Source organism: Sturnus vulgaris, chromosome 14, assembly GCF_052056855.1.
Source record: "Sturnus vulgaris isolate bStuVul1 chromosome 14, bStuVul1.hap1, whole genome shotgun sequence".
NCBI lineage: Eukaryota > Metazoa > Chordata > Aves > Passeriformes > Sturnidae > Sturnus > Sturnus vulgaris.
Window position 1 is genome coordinate 11,862,949 of NC_142256.1, and position 26,786 is coordinate 11,889,734.

Sequence of the window (26,786 nt, forward strand, 5' to 3'; positions counted from 1 at the left end):
ATTCCTTTCAGAGCTGCAGATCCTAATTTTCCAGTGAATCAGACTGGTCGTAATTATTACAAATTAAGCAAAATTATTTGGATATTTATGTTCTCAGTCTTTGAAGGAGATGGCAATTCTGTATGACCTCACAGAAGGTTGTTATCAGCTATGATAGGCCATAGTGTAAGGGGCACCAGACTGTGGAAGGTATTTTTCCTCTGCAGTAATACAAAATAAGGATTTTTTTTGTCTGGGTTTTTCAATACAAATACATATTAAAAAATCCCATAAATATTTAAAGTGTAATCTTATGGGTCTTTTAACTCAACTCCATGCATCTTTGTGCATGTCAGCACAAAGTTCTTCATTTATAGTATTCTTTCAGTGAAAGAAATGTAAGCATCAACAACAGTTGATGAGACACAGAGTCCCCAAATGTAGAAAAATGGAATATGCTCAAGTCGATCTTGACTAACCAAAAGGCAAGAAGGTACCATAATCAATACTACGGGATAGAAACAAGAGTTTTAATCAGTTATCTAGAAGCATCTACCTTCAACTGTTTTAAAGTAAGAGAATAATTCATCTAGCCGTGTTCACAACTAAGGTAGTTGAAATGTTGAAAAATCCTAACTTTTCTATCTTGACAGTTTCAACACCTAGCACTCTGGCAAAAGAACTGTTTTATCCCAGGAGAAAATGAAGACCTTTTAGAATTTGGTGCTGGGAAAGAACCTGAAGCCCTCTGCTTGTAAGAGACAAATACGTGTGATGCAACTGTTATTGCAGAAAAATACTGCAAAATAATCACAAACTTTGATGCTTTAATCACTCGGAGTGGGTTTACCGAGGTCAGTCCAAAAACTGAGTACAATCAAGAACTAGGATCAGTTCTCATAACGAATTTTACACCAGATTTCTGAAAGCTGAGCAGACTCTCATTGCAGTCAAAGCCCTGGTACGTTCTTCAGCAGCTAGGGAAGGCTGGGGAGAACACTGGAAAAACCGGCGAGACTTATGTACGAGAGGTCCTAATCTTGAAGAAGGTTGTACAACGTTTTCTCCACTAAATCGGGAAAAAGGCGCCGGGTTTGTGGCCGGGGTGGGACTCGAACCCGGATCTTCCTTCGGGCCACGCCCCCGCGGCGCGCGCGTCCTAGCGACCGTTGCGGCGTTTCAAACGCACACACGCTCCTCCCACAGCCAATCAGCGCGCTCACCGCCCCCGGGGGCTGTCGGGAGCGCTCCCGCCGCCAAAGCAGTGCCGGGGTGCGGAGCCATCGCGCATGCGCTTTGCGAAGCGGGCGGTGCTGCCTGGGCCCCGGTCCCTGCGCATGCGCAGTGCGCGGCGGCGGCGGGCGCGGAGCGCGGTCGGCACCGAGGGAAGCACCGGGAGCAGCGGGAGCGCTCCCACCGCCACCGCGGGCAGCAGCACCGGCAGCAGCCACTGGAGGAATTGGCCGTCCCCGGGCCGCCCCCGGGATGCGGCGCTGCTGCGGCCGCCCCCCCCGCCGGGCCCGGCGCGCCCCCGGGCTGAGCCCGCGGCGCCGCCCGCGGGGCCTGTAGGGCCGGGGCAGCGGCGGCCCGAGGAGCCGCGGCGGCCGCCGGCAGTGAATGGGCGCCGCGGCGAGGCGGGAGGAGCCGGAGCCGCCGCCGCCGCGATGGCTCAGGAGAAGATGGAGCTGGACCTGGAGCTGCCGCCGGGGAGCGCCGCGGCCCCGGGCGACGGCGGCGGCCTGAGGCGGTCGAACAGCGCCCCGCTCATCCACGGGCTCAGGTGAGGGGCCCGGGGCGCTCGGCTCATCGAGCCTTGGGGTCGCCGCTGCCCTCCTGGGACAGGCCCGGCGCCCCCTCAGCGGCCTGTGGATCGTGTCCCTTGTCCCGCGGGGCCGGGATCGCCAGTGTCCCCTTGTCACCCCTCGGCTCACGGAAGGTGCTCCCAGCGACAGCAGCGCTCCTGTTCAAATAAAATGATGGTTTTAGCGCTCTGGAGGGTGCAGCGCGTGTCACAGCACTGTGGAGCTTTAAGTAAAGGGCACCCAAAAAAGTCGGTCATAAAACTTTGTTTTCTCCCCCTGCAGTGACAACTCCCAGGTGTTTCAGCCTTACGTGTTGCGGACTCGCAGGAACAGCACAACAGTTATGAGCCGTCATGGAATGGTGAGGAATCTTAAGCATGTCATGTTTACACACGAGAAGGAATAATTGGAGTAGAGAATTGAAGTTAAACTTAACTTGTATTTGCACTAAGTATCATAGCAAGCTTCCAAGCTGCAGAATAAGCATTTTTTCACCTCTAAGTGCGATCTATAATGAAATAATACTGGTGTGTTGACTGTGTGTCCCCAAGAAGACAAGAGTAGTTGACGTTATATGTGACTCCCCATATTAAGTCCAGTTTTAAAGTTAATTTAAGCCTGACTGTGTGTTGGAAGAGTAAAATGCTGTCAGAATTAAAAGTCTTTAAAGGGTGCTTTGTTGTGAAAATGGATGAGGGAGTCCCAGTTCTTTGTTGACCTGTTTGACAAAGTGCTTTTTTTTCACAAAGGCAGAACACTAGACCTCAGAAAATCACTGAAAGAGGAGGAATTTATTTGTTGCCCTCTGTTATCAAAGTTTGGTAGTGTACACTTCTGCAGTTGTTTAACTTTTCAAAGATGTTGCATTTCTTTCTTTCTACCCTTTCCTTGTCAGGTGAGGGATTCATGTGCTCCTTCCACTGAATTTTTTCTGTCTTGAATGAGGGTAGTGAAGATTAAATATTGCTTTTTCTCAAAACCTCAAAGTCCTGACATAAGTTTCCTCTGTGTCCTCTGTTCAGGAAAGGTGACAGAGATTTTTAATTCAAAGTCTTCTGTTGTGAGGTTTCTTACGAATCCAGAATTTTGGAGCACATCAGAAGGTGTGACAGTGGACACATGGCCATCCTGAGTGGGAACCATTTATATCTTAGAGTTCCAGAGGAATTAGCTGCATAAAAGCACTGAGATTTCTCCTTTACAATAGCCAGCAGGTTGAGTAAGGTGTCCTACAGGAGTTTGTCATATCCTGGGCAGTGGGGAATTGTGTAATGATCACAGTTTCATTTGTAGTGTCTCCCTTGTCTAAATGGCATCTGTAGCTATTTGTGTACTTGAGATGCTGAGCAGTATCTGCCTGCAAGTCAGATCCGTGCCACTTGCTGAGTGATACAAGGAATTTGTAAGTGGTAAAACAAGTCTTTTCTCTTGAAGGTCAGTGTTTGCTTTTTTGCAACATTGTTTGAGTCATCTACATGTAGCTGTGCAGCTCATTTGCACTCTCTAAGAGTGTAGTTGATGGTAAATAGTGTATATGCAAGCAGTTATGTGTGATTTAATCATTGTGGCTGTCAACTTTTTTCCAGTTCTTGTCATCATCTCCTATCCGTATTCCTAGCAGCCGACTTCATCAGATCAGAAGGGTAAGTGGAGTTTTTATCTGTGTATTCAGTAACAGAATGAAAAGTACTGTATGATACTGAAGTACTTGCACAGGTTTCTTTCCTATTGAGTTTTTCAAGTGCTAAAGAAAACTGAATATTTCTCAAGACTTAATTTCAACAAGGAAGTGGCCTTACAAGGCTTATTGTTGTGTTTAAGCTACCTTGCATTTTAGAAGTATTTAATTTAAGTGAAGCAGTGAGCTGGACTGGTAGCTGTCCTGTCGTTCTGTAGTGGTTCTGTTCATATTTCAATCCTGATGGCAAATAATGGAATAATGAGTATTATTTCAAGTACCTGTGTTGAATCAAATGTTATGGAAAAACTTACGACGTTTATCTCTTACAGGAGGAAGGAGTGGATTTAATGAACAGAGAAGCAGCACATGAAAGGTGAGTGTTACTGAAAGAAGGTGCTAAAATAGCCAGAGTTATCCTCTTTGTAACTACTGATGGGGTTTTTTGTATTCTAGGGAAGTGCAGACAGCAATGCAGATAAGCCAGTCATGGGAGGAAAGCTTGAGCCTGGTAATCTTTTTATAGATGTTTCCTATTTAATTCTACTTTTACACTCAAATGTCGAATTTAAGGGAAAGAGAGGAATTAACTGTGAAAATAATATAAGAAGAATTTAAGCTCATCTGCTTTAGCTATTATGTGGTTTTGACCCAATGACTTTCCATTAGAAGGTTGTGCCTTGGGTTTCGAGGTAATGCCCTGTGCCTGTGTTAAGTCTGAAACCTTGTATTCACAGAGCGACAATGACTTGGACAAGTCTGAGAAATCTTTTTCCCCAAAGAGAATAGACTTCATTCCAGTTTCTCCTGCACCTTCACCTACAAGAGGAATAGGAAAGGTATGATAAGTGAAATACCAAGCTGAGACAATTATTTCAGAATTCTAGACCAAGCTGAACTGTCAAGATGTGTAACTTCACAAATTGTTCATAGATTAAAAAACCCCTGAACAACACAACCGAACAAGCACCAAAAAAGCCAAATTCATATTTTGTTGGTTTCTTAGAATCAAGTGGTTGCCATCTGGGAGCCTGCAGAGTTTAAGCAGTGAAACACTGGATGTTTTCAGTTACTGCTGTTTTTGCAGTGTTAAGGGTGGGTTGGGGTTCTGCTTCTAGGGAAGCTGGAAGAGGTAATGAAAATATTCATGGACAGAATCTCCAGGCATGGAAGTGGGGGGATTTTGGGGAAGAAGCACCAAAATTGGACTGCAAATCTGTCTGGTGAGAGATGAAAATGTGTCCCATCAGTATGGAAAGGAAGGCACAAATGCAGTCTGAAGGAGGACTTGGATGGGTTGAACTTGTACTGAAAACTGATGGCAGATGCCAGAGAAAGAGGTGGCTGTTAGATAAACTACTTTTCCAGTGAGGATTGGAAAACTGAAATGTAGCACAGAGAAACTGGCATCTGTCTTTAAAGATGGGCTGCTTGACCTTGTTTGCACCCTCTTGTGTGATTCTGCTTTTGTACAAAAAAAGAGCAATCTGTGTGCTCCTGTCAGATTGGTGCATGTAGCAGCCACGAATGAGTGCTGGGTAAATGTGTTCATGGGAAAACACTCATGCTTACAGTGGAATTCTGACTGTAAAGCACTAGCAGGTAACTTGATAGAAGGATTTTTGTGTTTAGCTAGAAGCATTCATGAGCTAAGCTCAAATTAGCTGCAGAATCACAGAGCTGAATATCCTGTTTTACTCTGGAATATTGTCAGTTTTCAGGTCAGATGTATTTTGAGTAAACTCAACTTGTTTGTTTAACAAGCCCCTTGAAAGAAGTAAGTTCTGAGTACTCTACTGCTGTTTCTAAATGTACCAAAGAACAGAAACAATTCTCTTAGAGAACAGTGTTTATTTCAATTTTACTTCTCTTGTGGGTTTCAGTTTTAGCTTAATCTGAGCAGAATTGCATGAGTCAGTGTGTTTTTGTAAATTAAGTTCTAATACTTGTAAGATTATATTTGATAATCTATGTAATCTGTCACTAACTTTTCTTTAAGAATATAAATGGAATAGATGAGGGGATGTTTGTTTTGGAGGGTGGTGTGTAACGTCTGAATATTTTAAAGGAAATTCTGAACTGTTTTCGTTTGAACTTTCTTCCTGCAGCAATGTTTTTCACCATCATTGCAAATGTTTGTGAGCAGCAATGGATTACCTCCAAGCCCTATTCCCAGTCCAACAAGGCGATTCTGCAAGTAAGTGATGAATGTCTGTTGTGCTAACATTGTAATTTAAGCCAAAGATTAATTAAAGTTGATGTTTAGGCATTAAAATGGACTTCAGGTTTTTGCAACTGCCAAAGTATTGCCACATAAAAATGAAAGTTTGACATTTACCAATGGCAGTTTTATGTGTTTGCTCTTATAGAGCATGTGTCAGCTTTAAACTAGACTTGGTGACTTGAGGGGAAGTTCTTGGGTATTTCAAATTAACTCTGTCAGCAGATTAGTTTTATATAAATACGCTACAAAATTCAGAAAAGGATTGAAATGAGGATGTGATTCACTAACGGAAGGAGAAAACCTTAGAAAATCTACCACAGCTTTGTGTGGCAGATAATCTGCTCTAATGGGCAGCCCTTATTTGTTATCTATGTGTTTAGATTCCACAAGAATTCCAGTTGTGCAGGAATAGTTTTGAAGAATGCTTCGTATGCTGAGGTTGTGTTGATTTGATGCAAATTGGAACCTTTCTAGGCCTGACTCTCAGTATTCTTTCTTCAGCAGGAGGAGTCAAAGTCCAATCAACTGCATCAGGCCCAGTGTTCTTGGCCCCATTAAAAGAAAAGGTATGTGTATTTACTGTACCAGATGTTTTAATATGGATATAGTTTTCTAGCTGGATACATACTTTTGTTATTCTGTAAATATAATGCACTTGTATCCACAGTGAACTGGAATTTGCCAGGCATAACTCAAAAATACGATGTAAAGTAGCTAGACTAAAACACAGGAATGAAAAACTTAAAAAACAGCTACTGCTTGACAGAGGCAAACATTATTATATATCAAATTAAATGTCAGAGCTTACAAATGCTCCACAACATTCCTACAAGTACCACTGAACAGTGCACACCCTTCAGATCATCTTAGGAATGTTGCTTATCATGCAGTATCTTCTAAACTTAGTACTGAATGTTTGTTTTCACTCTGAAAGTTCAGAAGGTGAGTGTTTAGAGAAATAGAATAGATCTGTGCCCTTTCCTCCTGAAGGGGGAAAATGCATTCTTTCCTGGAACTGTTCCATGTTAGAGATTTTCAAGTAACATCCCCAAACAAATCTCCATAGTAGAACTGTAAGAATGAGATATTCTTAAAGTGTGCCTTTAGCTGTGCTTATCCTGTTTAATTTTTTTTTTTTTTTAACTTAGACATTCTTAACTGCACCAAAAATGTCCTTTTGTTTTACAAGATTTACATTTAGGCTTTTAGAAAAGTTACTGTTTGTTGTTTAGCTTTTTTTTTCTTTTTAGTACTGCTTGTCCTGTCAGATAAAGAATATTATCTAACTGATACTGATTTGACAAAGGAGAGAGACAAGTTTTCTCATAGATGTCAGTTCAATCTTTGCTTTTATTTTCTGTGAATTTTAGAGGCACTAAAATGGAACAAAAGTTTATTTAGCTAAATGATCAATAAGAAATAAATATCCACACTTACACTTTACACAAATTGTAAAAGCAGTGCAGGTAGAGAGACAGGATTTCCTCACCAAATCCATGTGCTCCCATGGAGCATCTTTTACAAAGTGGAGATAAGAGTTTTCCTCTTCTTACGTGAAGAATTTTTCAAAATGCTGCTTAATTTTGAAACATCTAAACCATTTAAATGAACTTACTTTCTTTTCCGAAATACGTTGTCCTGTTTTTTTCTGAATTTTAGCAGTAGATTTATAGTAGGAGAAGGAAAGCCATGAACTGAAGAACTTTTCCCCACCATAGGGAATTAATACTGGTGGACTGCAATGTGTTGTAGCAGTGCAGATTTGTTTCTGTGAAATTTAAGGGGCAAAAGTATTACCAAGTTGGTGTTTTGTTCATTTTTCCACAAGACCAAGTATTTTAGAAATGTTTTTTCCCTGTTCTGCTTCCTAGAAGCAATTATTCCTTGCTTTAAGACAGGAATGTATCCCTATGGGCTGAAGAAAATGAAGGTTTTGGAAGTTACCAGTCTTCTATAAAATGTAGCAGTGTGATTCTATTGCAGAATGTATAGACTGGTTTGCTATAATGCTTAACCTCTCTCAGGTTTTCAAACTGACTCTGCAGCTAGTGCAAAGTGTTGGTAAAAGCCAGAAAAATTAGTACCATTTCATGCTTTTTTTTTCCCCCCAAAGTAAGAATGAAAATATACTGTAGGTGATATGGTTTTCTTTTTTTTTTTTTTTTTATTTTCAATTTCATAATATTTCCAAATGTCTCTTTTAGAGCAGCTATTACTGAGCCAGCTCATTCTCACAGCAGATTATACTCAACAGATTACATCAATTTTCCCCATCATATTTAGTCTGTTAATGTCTGTAGTTGGTTACAGGTACAAAAAAAAAATCTGATCCACAATGAGTAAGTGGAAATGCTTCCATGTGACAGATTTATTCCATTCAGCTTGCCTGTAAAAGTATGCCCATGCATCAGATTTCATTGTAAGAGGAGGGTGAAACTGAGCCCAGCTGTCATTCTTATTTTCATAATCACTAAAAATTTTAAACTTCATATTTTGACTTACATCAGTTACCTCAGCTGTTTACTTAAAATTAAGTCACAGTAATTAGTTTGCTTTAGATTATTTTGTCTGATTTCAGTGCAAGTAACAAGTTTGATGTCTTTGAGATCACTGTAGCCTCTCAGATACTGCTGAAGTTTTACCTAAGGATGGACTGGATGGTCTAACAACAATTGTCATCAAATTAATGTCTTAGCCAGGTGCTTGGTTGGCTGAATTAGAGAACTTATGTTACAAATGCAACCTTGGAATGTTGTAGGTCAACCCTCTCTTTTACAGCAGACAAATATTAAATAGGTATTCCAGAGACTCAAGTGAGTTTGATTATTTGTGCTGTTTTCCTTAGGTGAAATGGAAACTGAAAGTCAGCCAAAGAGACTTTTCCAAGGAACAACCAACATGCTTTCTCCAGATGTTACACATCTGACAGATCTCAGTTCATGGTAAAATATTACATGTGCCCTGAAATGCCAAAACAGGGAATGTGCATTTATCACAAGCTTTCTAGGGTTTTTTTTTTAGGATGTGTATTAATGGGAGCTGTCCTGTGGTAGTGTCCTGTGACAATGGTCCTTCTCCTTTGACCAATTCTTCCTGAGCAGACTCTAGCCTAGATTTTGTGTATCAAAGCTTTTACACTGAATATAATTGTTACAAACAAACCCCTGTAAATTCATGTGTAAAGTTGCTTTGCTTCATCATTACAATATGTTGTAGGGAGTGTCTGTGTCACTTCACTGAATGCTTAGAAAATGTGTATGGCTACTTAATTGTTTTTGTCCCTAAGTTCATGATTTTTAGAGTTAAGTCACTTTTTTTTATTACAATCATACCAAGTTTTTTTGTGTTGAGTCAGATACTAAATATTCAAAAATATCAACTGTTATTACTGTAATTTCAGTTTACCTACAGACTTGAAACTGCCTAGGTGTTTTTTTTCCATGTTGCTTCCCCCTAAACTGCAAAAGCATCAATTTTACGTGCTCTCTGGGATCTTGTATCTAGACTTCAAAATCCACACACAGGAATTCTGTAGGAAAAATAGGTCTCAATCTTGTTTTGAGTAGTGCCATGTTAAAGAGCATACCAACTAATTAATGACATATTTTCTTCATTGCTGATTAATTTATTATTTTTCCTTTATTATAAGCTTTTAAGGTTTTATACTTACTTGTTGTCACCTCCTTTCTACGTCTGATTAAAATCAGCTTCATCATTTATTCTGCATGTTAAAAAATCCCAACAATTCTGCTCCCCGTTCCCATGAGGAGCATGAATATCTCTAACATGCTAGAGAAAACAAGGAGTTTTCAGGGCTGCCAGTCTTGCAGTAAAGACTGAGTGGTAGTATAGGTCTCCTACAAGTCCTGTCCAAGGGGGAAGCACATCAGCTTTGTTCAGAGCCTTGTGTCCCTGCACTAAAGGACCTTTTTCCCTTTCCCCAGCCTGTCCTCGGATATTCTCGACGGGAGTAGCAGCAGTGTTGGCTCTTCCTCTGATTCCCTGACTAAAGGCAGCATCACCACGGAGTCTCCAGTGACATGCTCCAACTCCTGCTCCTCATTCATTCTGATGGATGACTTCTCACCCAAGTGACTTTACCGAGTCCTGAGTCAGTGTCTGGCTGTGCTGTCCCCCTTTCTCGTACAGAGAAATGAACTCTGATCCTTGAACCATTCATATGAGGTTTATTAAAAGAAAAAATTGTTGTTACTGTAATCCTTGGCTACTTTCCAGTGATTTTTTTTTTTTAATTTATCCATTTAATGGACATTGTAGACCATATTAATGTCTGGTTTTGCGAATTTATTTTTAAACAAGATGTCTGCTGGTATTATACTAACTTTTGCTTTCAGGAACTTGCATACACTTTTTGATTCCAGGAATAGGTATCTACCTACTAGTGTTGCAATTTTTAGGAATGTACTTCTATCATTATCATGGTCACTATGTCTAGGGAAATAACTTGGTTTGGAAGGATTTGAAAATACTAATTTATTCTCTGGCACTTCTACTATTGAGTAAAATTATTGCTTTTTTTTTTTTTAAGTCACTAGCCTCAAATTCCTTTATGGAAGGGAGAAAAAATATTTTATTTTCTTAGTGCTGCTAGTCATTTTTATGAATTCATTTGCAGAAGACCACATTGGGTGTGGAAATCTCACTCTATCACATTAAACTAAAAACCCCACAGCAAAATAACTAATGACTGTCACTTTTGCCATCAGTGAAGAAATAATAGTACTCTACAAACATGATTAAATTAGCTGCATAGTTCTCTTCCCAGAACATTTGTCCTACAGATTGTATGAAATAAGGTCATTATTCAGCAAGATATGGCCAGGAAAAATTAATCCACACCTCGATTGAAGACATACAGTGCAGATAACTAAGTTAATTAAACTACTGTGTAGGAGAACCGTGTATGGCACCGTCGATGTCTCCTGTGGCATTGAGGTCATAAGTATTTTTGTGCCTTAGGGGACATTGTTACAAAATTATGGAATGTAAACCAGAGGGGTGGGTGGGGAAAGTCCTTTGTGTACAGCTTGTTTATAGAGTGCTTACCCAAATCTGTCGGCGGTGCTGCTTCCCTCAGTGTTCCTTTCCGAGGTGTGGAGGTGCTGGGGCAGCCCCAGCTCCCAGGGGCAGCCAAGGTGAGACCCTTTGCAGCTGCTCTGGGCAGAGTTTGTCCCTTTCTTGGTCATGAGCAGAGCAAACAGCTCAGCAAACATTCTATTCCTAAGGAAAGGCTTTGGATTGGATATGAGCTCTGCAAATTCTGCTTGGTGAAGGAGTTCTCTTTGAGCTATGAGTAGTCTTGATACAGTACCTTGGTCAGTCTGAGGTAGGAACAGATATTTTACTTTTTAAAGACTATAACGGGGCAAAATAAATCCGTTTGTAATCTACTGTGTTATGCTATTTATTATTTATAACTCTGTAAAAAGTCTGTGGTGATGAATTATAGTATTTTTTTATGATTGAATAAGTTTTTTATGTTCAGTAATTGCTGGCTGGTTTGTATTTAATACGCAACATTGTCTGCCAGAATCATAAGCTTCCATTTTTGAATGTTTGTAACATAAATGCTTTTGTTACCTAAAAGTACAACTTGTGATCTTTCTGAAAGAAAATAGCACTGAATTTAAAGTAAGATTATGTGCTTTAGATGTGAGCACAATCTCTGGCAATACTGTCTGGCTAAAAAGGGGAGGGGGAGAACCATAGTTTTTTCTGTTCTGAAGAAGCTGTTGGGTATCCAGAAGACATGTACATACCAGATTATTTTTAAAAGTGTTTCCATTAAATTGTAAGAAGTACCAGAATGGGCCAACAGTGGCACTATTATTTGTATGATCATTTCCACCTGTGGAGCATTAGTTCCCCACTTCAAATAAATGTGCATATTGTAAAATATTGTCCATTGGTGCCATTTTTAAATGAGCTCTACAGTATTGAATGTTAATTTTGTTTGTATATGCACAGTGCTATTTCTTGAATTTTTGATGTCTTAAGTCGCTTAATTATTTTTTTTTTTATTCATGCCTGTATCTTCTCTGCCTTCTTGATGCTTAAAGAGGGCTGCTTTTCCATTTGCAAAATATTGATAAACAGTCTGTGATAAAATCCAACCCCATCACCTGTGCCCCGGTTCCCTTCTACCGTGCTTTTACTGGTACTGTGATTTGGAAATCTGAACAAGGGGTGGCAGGAGGGGGCAACCTATTGCATGCTTTCTTAAACCTGAGAAGAGCATAGCTATTGCTTAATTTTGGCTGATTTACCTGTACAATTGATGTATTCCAGATTTGTTTGTTAGTGGAGAGTCCTATCTGAGTGCTGGCCTCTGTAAACATTCGAATGTAAGCTGCATAAAGCGAGCGCACAAATAGTCACTCTTGTTCCAGCAGTTTTTTGTAGTGTTCTGGCTATTCCCCACTCTTGGAAGGTCTTGTGAAAGACATTGCTCTTTTATAAAATATAAACATAATGCACACACTCGCTGTGTCTCTTGTTTCAGAATTAATGGATGTCCCCGTGTGATAGGCCCAGTTCTCTTCCAAGCTCCTAACAGAAGTTGTTCATTTTGAAACAAAGTTTTCCAATATGCTGATTATTGATACATGCACTTAACTGCATTTGAGTTGCCACTGCTTAGAGGGTTCATTGATACTGTAGCATGCTCTGTCTAAAACTGACTAAAAGTTTCATTTCTGGCTTTGTTACCTGCCTTGTCTGAGGGAATTAGATACCAGTTGGGAAAGAAGGCCAGCTGGTGCTGGTAGTCAGCTTTCATGTGTAACTATTGACATTTAACAAGTATTTTTTATGACTTCACCAGACTTATTTCTGCTGAATTCCCATGATGAGTGTCTGAGAATTCCTGTCTTTCCCCCACTTCCTTCTTTTTATAAGGGATCATTAGTGCATATCTGTTGCTGAGAATCGTAGTGATGAGTTTCCTTTAATGCTGTAATAGTTGAGAACTAGAATAAAATACCTGTGTAATTCAAGCAGCATTTTAGAGGGACTATTTTTAACATGTTAATTAGCACAGCATTGCAGCAATGGTCTTTGTACAGCTCATTGACCAGCACTGCCTTTAGATCATATCCAGAGCACTCTGGATCCTCATTTCATGGGCTTAAAATGCTGGAAGGATTTTACCAATGGTTTAGAAAAATGTGTGTGTCAGCTGTGGAACTCTGTATGTTTTGATAATATCAAGTGTTCTGCATCAGGAAATGGATCACAGTGTGCATGTTTCAGTCTCCTTCATTGAATTTCAAATTGGAGGATCATGGGCCCAAAAGCCTGTATTTAAGGGGCTGTTTTTCTGACTGTATGTGATTAAATACTTTCTCCTACAATGAAAGTAATTAAACTGTCAGTGGGTGAGGATGTAAATCTGAGTCCTGCAGACTTTATTGGAAAACTCATTCTTGAAAGGCTCGAGGAATTCTATACTGCATAAAAACACAAAAGTGGGATTTTTTAAAAAAATATTTTGTAAGTCATGATAAAAATAGGGAATTCATTTTAACAACTCAAAATGCTAAAAACATTTTAAATGCAAGGCTTTAGCTTGGCATGTTTCCCCAAACATGTCCACATTGGGGGCTGTTTGCAGAGGTGAACTTGAGCAGGCTCAGGCAGATTTGGAACTGAGGTTCTGGTGGACAAACACAATAGACTGGCCTAGGGAAATTATTTTTTGCAAATATTCACATTCTTATCTGTAGACCCTGCTAATACATTGTGTGACAACAAAGATGAGAACTTGTTTTTCCTGGAAGGAATTTAATCAGCATATAATTTTCCTGGTTACTTCATAATAAAAAAGCTTTGCATTAACATGAGTTCAAGAATTTCATGAAGTCATAGGCCTGTTGCATTCGCTTTTTGGAGTAAAGGCCAAGGAATATTTTTGGAGCTACACAAACTGCCCCTTGTATTCCAAGGCTATTACATGAATGGCAGCTGTCCATAGTAGATGGAAAGGAACTTTGCCTATTCTTGACTACTTCAGTCTCTCTTGAGGATTGTTAAATAATCCTTAGCAAATTCAGTGTAAGGTGGGTCACTGGGGGTACCAGAAGACCCAGTGAGAAGGAAGTAGTGACTTGCTCCCTTAACTATAGAGTTGTAGCCTTGAGTTAATCTTACCCAGCTAATTTTCAAAGGAAAAATGCATTTTTCAGACACCTGAGACTTTTCATGGGAGTCTGCCCTGTTCAGACTTAGAGGAAAAGGCTTCTTGTGGGCAAGTCTAAGGCTGTTTTGCTTAATCCACTCCAAAAAGAGGGAACTGTGCTTGACCATCAAAATTGGAGTAGCATTGTCTCAGTTCCAGCTGGTTTTGAGGAGAGCAGGGATTTGGTGTTTGGGTTTCCTTAGGGGCTGGTTATCTAATTCCCAAAGGTCCCAACCCACACCATTGTTATCAGACTAAAATCAGAAATAGATCTTTTTTAGGGCAAGTCTGTTTTCTGAGGGAGTAATTATGCTGCAGAGCTGGTTTAAGGGTGACATCCAGAGTTTGCTTCCTGCTGCAGGCACAGGGCTGCTGTTCCTATAAATGCAAAGGCACAGAAGCCACTGTAAAGTGTCCCTGCACCTCAAGGCTATCCCTTTATCCCTTTATCCCTTCAGAGTGGACTGGGCACTTGGCGGAAGTCTCTTGTTTCAATCCAAACCCTTTTTGCATTCAAGCTGTTTTTTATTACTTGCTCTTAGATCTTAAAACCTTTTGGTTTGAGTCTTGCCTCTGATTAGCATGCCAGGACCAGCATTTTCTTTTTAAACCTGAAGCAGTTTGGTTTGTTGTTCTAGCATTATAAAGTTTGGAGGTGAGTTCTTGCTATTAACAAAGAATGCATGTTAGCTTGGATGATCACAAAAGGTTGTGGGGTTTTAAAAGAAATGAGACCTGAAAACACAGAATAAAGAAATGCCTATTTTTAGTGAACCAATTTGGCTGGTTTGATACCAGGTTCTTTCTCTAAACACAGGCAAGAGTCTTTTGAGTGTATTTTTAGTAGCAGCAACAAAACCCAATGTGCTTCCACCACCAAAGTCTTCTTACTGTAAAGTAATAATTTATTACTGAAAGACCACAAGTTTTGTTCATCTCTAACCAGCCAGGCCAGGGCTCTCTCAGTCTGCCTAAGTTTGCAGTAACAGTCCCTGTGATTCAAGAGGCCAGTCAGTGACACCAGGCTGTCAAGCAGTTCCTGTCTGTCCAAAAAGCTTCATCTTACACTATAAGAGTTCTAACACTCTTGTTCTTCCTTAGCTTATTTCTGAGGGCCATAAAGTTTTATTGCCTTTTATACAAACACTCTTATTATTTACTCTTAATTACTATAGGTTGCTTATCTTACTGAATAACTGTGGTAAAATGCCTGGTGGACTCTTGGCTGTCTTTCATCTTAGGGTATAACAGAGTTTGATATTTTTGATTATTTTTCGGATAATGCAATGTTTTCTGGAAAAATTATCCATTGTGTTTTGATTCTGCAAGATGTTTGGATATAGTTTATGCAGAAGTAAGTCCTTTTTGACAACATGAGTTAAATGAATCTTGGAGACAATGGCATGGGATTATTTTTTCAGAAGATGAGTAGCTTAACCCCTGAATTACCTAACAAAACCTCCCGCATTCTGCCACCACTTGTGAACTACCACCAAAGTTGAGCAAGTTGGCAGAAGCTCCCATCTATTATTTGTATTTGGATAGTTTATAACGCAGATTACGAAAACCCTATTGTGCTAGAACAAAAATATTTTCCTTCCTCCAAATAATTTGCAATTTAAATTTGTCATGAAAACTGTAATCATTTATCAATGCAACGTGGGATCAACAGTTTTTTCAGTATGCAAAAGTTAGGGTTTGTGATAGGCAAGTTGGAAGCAGGTGGTATTAAAAACTGTGGGCCTGAGTAAAATAAAGAATGTAATGGAAGTTAACTAGTCCAGAATCTAAATACAAATGTTGGATCTAGCCTCTGACAAAGCTCCTAAAATTCTGGAAAAATTCAGCTACTGCCATGAACTTAACAACCCTCTCTCAACACTAGTTAATGTCAACACTTCCCTATTTATGACCAGAATCTCCAAGAATTTGGAAGAAAAATAAATGTGAAAAAGGGGGAGCTAGAATAAAAATGCCTCTGTGCCTATGATGTATGAGTGTTGGTTTGAAAAATGTTACAAAGTACAGTGATTTGGGACAAATGTGCTTTGAATGAGAGTTGAAGATGTGCTATGTAGAGTACGTGTAACATCTTGTTCGTGTGCAAGAACAGACTGTGAAAGAAACAGCTTTGTGTGGGAGAAGGAACATCAAAGGCCCTGAAAGAGTTAGTGCTGTAATAGGAAACATTTGCCTTTGAGGACTCTCTTTGCTTCTGATCACTTCTTATTTTTTCCTCTTTTTTTCACCCTCCTGTATTAAAACGCAGCAGCTGAGCAATGAGAGGAGCATGGGTAGGGTGAGCTGGATGGGCAGCAAGGAGGGGAATGGAGGGAAGCTGGATTTGTATGGGATTGCACAGCTTCCCTCCTGCCCCCTTCACCTGGAGCTTGCATCAGCCTTAAAGGCTGTGGTTGTGTTTGCTGGACAACCAAAACAGGGCTGGAAGCTCAGCTTTGTGTCTTTAGCTGAAAAGTTAATGCACAAGATTATCAGCTTCTGTCAAACATGTCCTAGATGTGGGCAAAACTCTTCCTGGGAGCAAAGAGGGAATGAGAGGGAAATTCAAGATGTGGCAGTGGGACAAAGGTGCCTGTGCTGGTTTGAAAGCAAAATCAGTGAGAGGCTCCAAGTCAGAAATACAATTTGATAGGAAAAAAGAGAAAGAATAAAATACATGCAATAGTACTAAAGAAAACCACTGACAGAGTCAGAACACAACCTGACACCCCCCTAGTTAGGGTGGTGGTAGCAGTCAGGATGAAGTGGTCTTGTTGGAGCAGTGATCCTGTAGAAATGTCTGGTAGCTCTTGTCCTCTGGAACCCAGTGGGTGAGGGCTGCCTTGGTGTTCCAAATCTCAGATTTTGTCCAGGTAGGAAAGGCTTGGCTTCTCCCCCTGGCTGGAGCATCTCCCATTGGGATGATGTAATTTTATCAGTCATAAACTGGGGCTGAATGGATCATTAACAGGAGACATCTCCCTGGAGGAAGGATGGGTATGGAAAAGATAAAAAACACTGTCCCAGCTGGTTTTAACAGATGGTGATAGAATACAGACTTTCGGGCACATCTTTATGTTGTAACCTAGGACAGTGCCCCAGAAGCTCTGGGCACTGTGGGAGTGCTGGTGGGACGAGGGACTGCAGATAAAGCACCATAAGTGAGCAGGGGGAGGAATGTGACCCAGCAGGAAGGATATGGCCCAGCAGCAGGCTGGTGCACACTCTGGCTGTGGAGAACACGAGGATTTTCCTGCAGAGTGTCGGGGTTATCCCTGCTGCCAACAGAAGGCTCTTACTGGGGGAGAAAGGCTGTGGTACAGCTGGATGCAGGCAGCAGTCACATCCTACAGCCTGCGCCTCTCTGGCGGGCTTTTTGGGGAAGTAAATCAGAAGAAAAGCAAAAATAAAAAGAAAAGCAGAACTTTTTCAGCCTTGCTTTACATGAGCATCAAAGAGCATGGAGCATGAAGGACTCAGAGCCAGCTGCAGTGCCAGAGAACAGAGCATCCCTGACTGCACTGGGAGTTTTGGACGAGCCGGGGGAGGTTTGTGGGATCGGGATGGCCACGGGATGGCGTCTCGTGGCTTGCAAAGCACAGGGCGGTGTTTGGTGAGCAGCGGTGACACTGCCTGAAGTGCTCTGGGCTGCGCTGACCCTGCGGCTCCTGCTGCTAGGAGCTTCTAATGTTTTCTTCCTTTTCACTTGCAAGGTAACCTCTTCCTTTCAGAGTCAACACTAACTTCCCAGAGTGAGGGTTTGGCCTTCATGCTAATAACCTTAAAGCTGATTAAAATAAAGGTTCTCTGTGGCTGTAAGGATAATGCAATCCTGTGCTAAGAGGGGACTTGGATCAAATTTACTGACAACCTGAAATGAATGAGGAGGCCCTGCTCACAGCGAGAGAGCTTTCCTAGGAGTACATTGCACGTTGGCTGTTTTCCCAGCTCCGTGGAGCCTTTCAGGAGCCTGCTGAAAGTGGCACATTTTGGTTGGGTTTAGGGGATTGCAGTGTACAAGCTGGGGTTTTTCCCAAGTGCTGATGCTGCAATGTTCCCATCAGATGCACGCAGGAAGCATCTTCCTGTTATTTCTGAGAGGGCACACACAGACCTGGATCTTGGAGAATGTGCAGCTCTGTAACCTGCAGCACACAGGGAATGTCTGCCTGCATGGAGAGTGTCCAGCCACGGAGCCCTGCCCTGGTGCCCTGTCCAGGTGAGTGCTCAGGTAAGGCTGCCAGATTGGGTCTCTGTTGCTGCTTTTGACAGAGATTAGGTTATTCCCTGAAAATCAAGGTGTAAAACAGAGCAGCACCAGCTCTGGGCTGTGTGTGAGAGCTGTCTGCAGGGTCACAGGGCTGGGATGGTCCAACTGCTGCCCTCCAGCTCTGTGACCTTACCCAGGCTGGGAAGGAGCTGGGGGAGGGTGGGGAGCCTCATGATCTTCCCAAAGGGCTTTGGGATCCCTCCACAGCGAGTGCTGTGCTGAGGCTGAGCACTGTCAGAGCTGCTGCTGCTGGGAATTCTGGTTTGGCCCCTGGATCCGTGGCTGGCCTTGTTGTGCCTGGGCTGCACGTAGTTTTGACTGGAGCTGGGAGCGGTTTCTCTGCTCTTTCATAGTTTGCCTTCTCCTTCGCACGTCTCCAGCAGGAAGTGCAGATTCAGCAGGCATTGTATGCCTCAGCAGCCTGCCAGCTGCCTTGCTCAAGCTAATTCACAATTCAAGTCACTCCTGATAAGTTTGCAAACAATGTGCAGTGATTTCTGAGCTAGATAGCAGCTGAGCCGAACTCCTCCACTTCCAGCCTGTCAGCTGGACAAAGCTCTGCACTTATCTTGAGAAGCTCATGGGTCAAACGTGGCCTCAATATTTTGTGCTTCTGTGATGTTTCATAAGCTTCTTATTTGTTTAGGAGTAGCTTTGAGAGTCATCATTATTATTGAAGCCCTCGAGTGTGTGGAGACACAGAGAGGGCATATGGTTAGTGTTGGTTGAATATGAGTTGGAAATTGAACCCAGGATTTCTGACTTGCAGTTTAGTTCTTTGATCACTGGATAATTGTGTTACCCCCTTTACGACACACTGGAATAGCCTGGGAATTTCACTGAGAATAACTCCAGTGAAAACAAGAGCAACATTTTTTTTCTTCAGCTAACTTAATGTGGCAGCCACTGGAAGTGTGTGCTCTGAGGAACTGGCCCAGAGGAAGCGACTCTGCACTCGTGGCTCATCAGCCCTGGCAGGAAACAGCAGGTCAAAGTTAGAAGGAACTTACTTAAAAGCTAATGAGTGAGTGGTGTAGCAAGCACTGCAAGAAAGCAGGGCTCGACAGTCAGTGGGGGAGCTTGGGGTTCTCTGTCTCTGTCCTTATTCCACTTCCTCTCTTCTTGTTCACTTCTGTTTAACCAGAGAGATGCCAAGGTGATGATCTGTCAGATGAGATTTTGTAGGTGAGACTGTGCCCTCTCCTGATCTGAGCACAGCTCCCTCTGGAAAATGGGGCTAGTGCAGAGAACACACTGTTTAATCTCCCTCAGTATGTTTTTATGAAATTAAATTAAATCCTCATGACTTTATATCTCAGCTTGGCAGATACTGGTTTTTTTCAGACGTGTAAGGTCAGTAGTCACAAATGTAGCAGCCTAGAACTGCAGGGTTTGAACCATTCTGTACAAAAAATGGTACAGTACAGTGGCAGAAACAGGAATATATATTGCTCCTGCCAGATGATAGCAGAGTTTTTTCCCTAGGTAGGCTTTGGGAAGCCCTCCTTGGTGTACTTTCCAAAGGGCACGAGGTCACATCACAAGTAGACTCATATTTTGGAGTATATTTGTCTCTGTGCCATGAGTTGGGTTGGGTTTTTTTGACTCCTCCTTTAGTATTGGAGTTGAAAATTCATGTTGGAGAAATGTGAAAGCAATTGGGCCTAATCCATTCCTGTTGTTACTCCTTTTGTTTTCACTGGAGTTACTCCAAGGTTGAATTCAGCATATGATGAACAACTTGTTCTCCAAAGCTGGAACTTAGGGGAGAAGGTTTTAGGGATGATCACACAACTCTGGGGCTCCTCTCAAACAGCTGAAGCTCCCACAAGAGGGACACTATTTGGTGAGTTCAGATTATTGAATTTTGTACAGCGTTCTAGTAATAAGCCCTCTAGTCATAATAAGACATTATTATCCCTTAGAAGAATTACTTGAGTAAAACCCAACTGCTTGCTTAGATTAGATAGAAAAATCCTGCTGATCTCACTTACCAATCAGCTGCACAAACACCAACCTTGAGCAAGCACAAATGGTTCTGAGCCTGGTAATCCTTGTCCTGCTCGCTGTCCTCTCACCTTCTCTGGGACCAGCCCCTCCAGGGTTGCTGCCTGTGAAATGTTCACTGCTCTTCGTGCACTGATCATCTCAGCTGCAAGAAAGTCTCCAAAGAGGTTACAAGCCCTAATTCTGTCTTGGTTAGACGGAAAAAGGAGGATGCTACAAGCTGTGGAGAAGCTGAGTGTTACTAGCTGAGGACTAGGTGCTGTTTATTTGAGTGTGTGTGTGTTTGTTGTTTGTTTTTTTTTCTTCCAGGATCAAGGATATTGCTGTTATGAACTAAGATGAAACTCTTCACAAATTTGCAAGATGAACCAGTCCTCACTGCTGGTAAATTCTTTCTGTGTTCCTGTGAGCTGTTGGAGGGGTCATGGCAGAGGCAAGATCCCTATGGTAAAATTAAGCTTTTCCTTCTTGGAGAAATAACCATTACTGCCTCTCTGGCTTACTCAGTTTCATTTACTTTCTAAACAACTTAGATTACAAAGGGTTCCAGGAGAGGTGCAGTGCTTCCAAAGAAAAGGCCTGGATGACTTTCTCCAGTTTAAGAGAGTCTTGTGAAAGTTGTGCTTCCTGCCCTTGCCCAGAGAAGAGGATTTATAACAGATGCTTCTGCAGCCTGCATTCTGTGATTTGGAAGGTGGAGGATGCACCAATCTTGCTGTGCTGGGGAGGCCAGGGCAGCTTTCTGCTGAACTACACAAGTCCTGGCTGACAAATAGAAAATCCCAGAGCCCAGCTGACATGGAGATTTCCTTCCTGCACTGGCTTTGGTGTGTTGGGGCACATCTCCTCAGCAGCTTTGCTCAGGCAGTTTCCAGTGCCACAGCCATGGCACGTCCTTGGTCTTGCTGAGGTTGAACACTTCTCTGCTACCCTTTGGTTTTCTCTTTCCTCCTCCTCTACTTTACTTCTGACCTGGGGCAGGGGATGCCAGCTGCCCTCCCTGCTGCTGCTCCTTCCAGACTGTGTCTGTTTTCAGTGATCCAAGCTGAGATTTGTACCCACACAGCCCTGACTACCAGGGATGGTACAGAATGTGCTGGGAATAGAAACAGCATTACAGGAAAGGGCATTTATAGTGCTTATTACACTTAATGAGGGCTAGAGGAAGTGCTTCCTTAAAGCCTCAGCTGATGCACAGGGTGAAATACTTTCTTCAGCAGTTAGGAAGTGGCAAGGAAGAACCCCTCACTTTTAAAACCAAAATAAAACAACTTGACCTGTTTCTCTCCACAGCAGAAAACGCATCACTAATAAACTTGTTGGGATAATGGTCAATGAGATGCTGTTTCACTTAGATCTGAGGAGATTTTATGGAGAAGGCAGAAAATTTGATGTATTCTACAGAGTTACTGACCCCAAGGTCCGTGGAACAAACACTAGGTAGCCAAGAAAAACAGAAAGAAGAGTTAAAATCTTACAAACCACAACTTGGAGGGATTGTCACACCAAACTTTGGTTGAAGTTCCCATGGCAAAGGGGATCTTTGCTCCTACAGTTTATCCACCATGCTGTCCCAAGAGGTAATCACTTCCCCAAGTTTACTTGGCCATCAAGGGGGCTGTGATTTGGACCAAGACTTGAACACTAAACCACGCATGTTTTGGCTCAGCTGAAGCACAGGGCAGGAGATTTTCCCTTCCACGGCTGTAGTTCTGCAGGACAACACCCAAACACAATATAAATGTCTGGATTCATGCAACAGGGATTTGACACAGTTCAAAGGTGGGATGTGCTCAGCCTCTTTGTGTGCAAATCTGGCCTTCCCTGAGAGCCCAGCACCAGGTAAGACTGAGGGCTTTTGCCTCCAGCCCTTCTGAGCTCTTATTTTGTCTCTTATTTGGGCCTTTGCTTCACTTCCCTTCAAGCACTTGGCTCTAGGAATTGGTGCATCTCGTCTTTCACTTTGAAACTCTCTGTTCCTACTAGCCACTGAGTCACCTGGGAATTGCAGATCCTAAGAGTTTGGAAGCTACAAGATATAAAAAAAAAAAGCCTTAAAAAACTGCATTGTCTTAATTCCCAAAGGAGGTGGATTGTAACTTGTGTCCTTGAATACTCTGCTTAGGTGCTCAGCCCATTTCTCTTGTAAACCAAAATTTTATTTATTTTGCCATATGAAATATTTGCCCAGGAACTTCCTTCTATCCCCAGGTTAGTAGTAACACCTGAGGAGAAAGACTGACTGTTTCTTAAAAATCTATCAAGTCTGGGTAAAGGACACAGACAAGCAGCCTGGTGTGGGGAGTTGGTAGGGGTGTTTTGGATGAATTATTACATGATCTCACACTGTACTCATTTGATTCAGGCATGAACTTTCCTGAAGCAGGGAATTTTGACTTCTGGGTTCAGCTGTGAGAGCTGAATATCACTTTCCAGATGGGCATCCACACTTCTTGAAGAAAACCCCAGTTCAATCTTGGCCATCAAGGCACAGGATATTTTCCTTGGTGCTGTTCCAGAGCTCCATGAATGCTCCATGTCCCAGAGAGGTTGGGATTTGTCTGGGGGCTGTTGGTCAGACCTGTCTGCAGAGGCCACTGGACCTGGGAGCATCGAGGGGCACATCAGGGCCAGGCCCTGGCGAGTGCTGTGGATTTTATCTTTCTTTTGTTCCCTTTAATTTTGCTGTAGTGCATGGCTCTACTTCAGGACTTCCAAGGGCTGCTTCTCTCATCTCCCCAGCAGGATTCCTGCCGCTGGAAATCATGAGGGCTTGGACCAGCTATCAGCTTTATCAGGAAAGCTTCTTTCCGGCCAAGGCAGTAAGAGCTTTGCTAAGCGGGAATCTTGGGTTGAAGCTGCTCTTCTCATATTTCACAGATGGCCTCAATGAATGATTTACTAGGAGAGTAAAAGATTAGCCAGATTCCTCCAACTGCATCTCAAGTCGTATAAAGCACTTGGTTTTGCCGGAGCGTGGGTAATTCCCGTTTCTTTAGCCTCGTTAGAGTGTTTTACAGTGACTAATTACCCCGCACTCCCTTTTCTGGGAATCAGGTGTCGCCTGGGGAGGGATCCACGCTCCTCGCACGAGCCTCGCCCGTGCCCTGGAGCTCCACACGGGCAGGGACCCAGCAGCCCTGAGATGTGCTGCCTCCAGCTGGAATTTACTGCAGAGGATCGTGTCCTTCTGGGAGAGAGATGGTGAAGGGAATACTTCGAATATGCAATGAGGTGTTCCCATAAAATTATCAAAAGCTTTGCTGAATCTTCCTGTGGAGAAAACCATCACTACAGAGTTCAAGTGAACAGTGGTTTGGGAAGGGCAAAACCTCAAGCTTTAATATTTTAACTAGTCTCCAGGGCTTGGATGAGCTCTTCTGGGGGAAAGGAGATTACCCCACGTTTGCCTGTTACAGAGTTTCTCACATTTTTCTCCTTTACACTTGGCAACTAGAACTCTGTGTCTGTCTCTCTATGGCAATTTCTACAGGATCTGGCTGTTTTAAAAGACTGCAGCACTGATTTAAACATCCAAATTGGAAAAGCAGGGTTTAAAGTGGACCAATTTTTTACCTTAGAGTGTGACTTACTAAAGATCTTCGTTAAATTATTTACAAGGGATCTCACAAGATGAACAGATCTTTGCATGTAATCATTTGTATTATTTCCATTGTGCTTTTTTCCCCCTGCCCACTAAATCAAAACACAACTGTGAGTTCAGTAGAGGGCTTGCAGGGAGGGATGGCCCATTGGTGTCGATATATGAAGTGTACATGCCATAAAGCCTAAAGCAGTATTGGCATGTGCTGATCTCCTGTGAACAATCTTTGATTTACAGCTATCAGAGATGAGAGCTCTGGGGCTCGCTGGGGGAATCAACCCCTAGCAGAAATGCTTAAAATACTTGGAGTTCAGCCAAGAGGCTAAGAAAAGAGGGGTTTGTATCTTCCTTTCTCTCTGCTGTGATCTCCTCTCCTACAGCACTTAAAGCTGTGCAAGAAACAGGGATGAGAAGAAACAGCCCAGGCACCTTCATCCCCAGAAGTCACTGAAGATCCACATTCTGCCCCAGAAGTACAAGCATAATAAAACTTGCTACTTTTCTGATTTTTGCATCACTATTTGGACAGAGAAACTGGGGCTGAACCTACACCCTGACAGTTCCTCTTGGTTGAACCTGTGGCATAAAGGAGTCCCCCTGGTAAAACTCCCCCACTGCAGCTCTTCAGGGCTAAAATTTTGCCACAAGTTACAGCAGGGTGAGGGAAGAGTTATAAAAAGTACAGGAACACAAAATTCTGTCTTCTTCTCAGTGAAGGCAGAAATAAAACATGTGTGCACATTTCCAGGACAGAACACTCTCTGCCACCAGTTGTGTCTCATATAAATGAGTTGTGCATCTGCATTTGTTGCACAATTTTTCAAGCCTATCAGTCAGCAGAGCAGAGCTTTATTTTGAGATGGCTGTGTCCTCCCCACGATCCAACTGGCCTGTAGGAGCAGAATATTAACACCAAACATCACTTTAAAAGCAAATGGCATCCTTTGATGTTTAAATATAAAAAAGGACAGCCTGTGTTTATGAAGGCAACACCAAATCTCAGGGGATTACTCACCATGGCAATTTTTTGAGGATATTAAGTCACTCATACAGATTTTATCCATAGGCTGCCAGACCAGGAGGATCCCTGGGGTTGCCTGAATGTGATCTCCCACCAGTGACCATCGAAGGTCTTGGAGCCCTGCAAGTCCTCATCAAAGACTGAGACTCCACTTCTCATTGCCAAGCAGATGGGGCCGTTGATCATGGTTTGAAAAGGCACTGTCAAAAGATGGAGAAATTAACAGGAAGAATTCCAAGTCATGAGAAAAGACTGTGAAATACTGAATTTCCTTAATTTTTTAATATCTCTCTCACTATTTTCAGATGTAAGATCATTGTGCCAGATCAAATGGACACCTGGGACCCCGATGTCATAGTCAGAAAAGGTGCTGGGCTGTGATTCCAGGATTCCAGCTTTTTGCTGTACATCCCACCACATGTGTCAGCAATGATGGGACAGCTCTGCAGTATTCTGCTAGAAAACTTTCCTCTTGCAATTCTGTCTTGCTTTTTATTCTATTCCTCCTGTTATTCTATTCCTCCTGTCACTGCCAATGCAGCAGTGGATCTGCTCCTGCAGAAGGGGTTGTTGTCCCTGTGCCTGCCCTTGTCCATGCACAGATTTAAGATACCCCTGTGCAAAGGCAAACAGGAACTGGAAAAAGCAATAAGCAAAAAATTGAAACAAAAATATATTTGTGAGATTACTTAAAATGCATCTTCCTTACTATTTTGTGAAGCTTCTGCCTGACACCGACTTGAGGGCAGGGATAAGAAAGGAAACAGCTGTGATCCCCTTTTGGAGAGTTTGCTCTTATTCATCCCCTTAGTTGTATCCCAATGTAAATAACCTTTCAGATCACTTTACAAAGCGATTGCTAAGTGGGACTGAGGAGAAGGTATTCTGTAATGTAATAATTTCTGTCTTTTCTCTTCATTTTTTTTCCTGCTTGGTCATAGAGAGGAAATGTGGCTGGTTGTTAATTTGAAAGCATTTGTAGTGGTGAAGGCATAATTGATATGAAAGTTCACAGGACTCTGACAACTGCCAATGTATTGAGGCTTGCAGATGAAAAAATGAAAGCTGCCTGTAAAGGATTCCCATTTGTCATGGAAACTCCACAATACCCCAGCTGCTTGCCTGGGATCTGTATCTCGTATGTAAGGCACCAGAACAGACATGTGCTCTATTGTACAAAAAGTACAACCCCACAGAGACAGGTAAATCATTCTTTATAAGGGAAAAACATCATCTAGAATAAGTTTTCTGTAAAAGATGATTTTCAGGGTTTGCTTGCTATCCACCATAATCAAAAATGTGGCTTAAAGTATATAAATTACAGTCTTCTATATTCTAATGCCCTAGTACCTCCTCTGGAGATGGATTTGGTGGTGCTGCAAGTGTGGCTGGAGAGCTGGTGGGGTCTGGTTTGGCAAGGACCTCTCCTGTTGTTGAGCACAAAAGTGAAACAGGTGGCAAAATTTTCCTGGGAGATGCTGGGTCTGGAGTTTTTCCTTCCCTCAAGCCACTCTGTGCTTTACTTTGCTCCCCATATAAAATAATTTAGTGAGGTTTCATTTGAAAATTAGAATGAAAAAAAACCTAACAGTCCAGGGCTGAAGCTTTACCAAGCAGCTGGAAATTAGGAAAGGCTAAGCTGTGATGCAAAGGTAACACAAATTTCATGCAAGGGGTGAACTTCTGGAAAATCTCCCTCTGGTCATTTCGGGGTGTGTTTATTTTTCATGGGGTATCTTTGCAAGGGTTTCAAACACATCCTTGGACTTCAGTGTGACCGGGCTGCCACAAAAGGTCCCTCAAAACACCAGGGGTATTTCTATGAAGTTCAGGGAGGAGAAATAATCCCCCTCAAGCTCCACATGAGCCTCCTTTTTGGTGTATTTTTAGCAATGGTTCCTTTTAGTTCAGTCTGTGTCAGGAAATTCTGTACTGAGCGTCCCACTGTGCCACGCTGCGTCACAAGGGCAAAGCACCTCTGCATGGAAGGGTTTATCTAACATT

The 26,786-nt window shown here is 42.3% G+C and overlaps 1 protein-coding gene, 1 long non-coding RNA gene and 1 other non-coding gene across 9 annotated transcripts; all 3 read left to right on the forward strand.

Moving 5' to 3' along the window:
* The first annotated feature begins 1,518 nt into the window (after nucleotides 1-1,518).
* On the forward strand, nucleotides 1,519-12,184 carry PABIR2 (PABIR family member 2). Its single transcript, XM_014887381.2, has 10 exons — nucleotides 1,519-1,759; nucleotides 2,064-2,142; nucleotides 3,368-3,424; nucleotides 3,792-3,835; nucleotides 3,916-3,970; nucleotides 4,197-4,298; nucleotides 5,568-5,656; nucleotides 6,185-6,249; nucleotides 8,529-8,625; nucleotides 9,628-12,184. Exons 1-10 carry the CDS (start codon nucleotides 1,644-1,646, stop codon nucleotides 9,776-9,778), a joined length of 855 nt encoding a protein of 284 aa, XP_014742867.1. The 5' UTR covers nucleotides 1,519-1,643; the 3' UTR covers nucleotides 9,779-12,184.
* Nucleotides 9,405-9,548, forward strand: LOC148222147 (small nucleolar RNA U109). Its single transcript, XR_015806935.1, has one exon. It is a non-coding gene; the product is annotated as a small nucleolar RNA U109 (small nucleolar RNA).
* A 5,090-nt stretch (nucleotides 12,185-17,274) lies between the features above and the next one.
* On the forward strand, nucleotides 17,275-26,121 carry LOC148222148 (uncharacterized). Of its 7 annotated transcripts, none has more exons than XR_015806741.1 (4): nucleotides 17,275-17,428; nucleotides 17,945-18,099; nucleotides 20,467-20,541; nucleotides 21,451-26,121. It is a non-coding gene; the product is annotated as an uncharacterized LOC148222148 (long non-coding RNA). The 7 variants fall into 7 exon arrangements; XR_015806746.1 differs by lacking the exon at nucleotides 17,275-17,428 and adding exons at nucleotides 17,447-17,593; nucleotides 19,037-19,138 and having other exon boundaries at nucleotides 17,945-18,111; nucleotides 20,467-26,121; XR_015806744.1 differs by lacking the exon at nucleotides 17,275-17,428 and adding exons at nucleotides 17,464-17,593; nucleotides 19,037-19,996 and having other exon boundaries at nucleotides 17,945-18,111; nucleotides 20,467-26,121.
* Nucleotides 26,122-26,786: the final 665 nt, after the last annotated feature.

What these genes read in the sequence shown, in the direction of transcription:
- PABIR2 (XM_014887381.2), top strand. Translation starts at nt 1,644, where the DNA reads ATGGCTCAGGAGAAGATGGAGCTGGACCTGGAGCTGCCGCCGGGGAGC. An exon ending in TTATGAGCCGTCATGGAATG is followed by an intron (nt 2,143 to 3,367) that starts GTGAGGAATCTT and finishes ACTTTTTTCCAG; the next exon opens with TTCTTGTCATCATCTCCTAT. An exon ending in AGAGAAGCAGCACATGAAAG is followed by an intron (nt 3,836 to 3,915) that starts GTGAGTGTTACT and finishes TTTGTATTCTAG; the next exon opens with GGAAGTGCAGACAGCAATGC.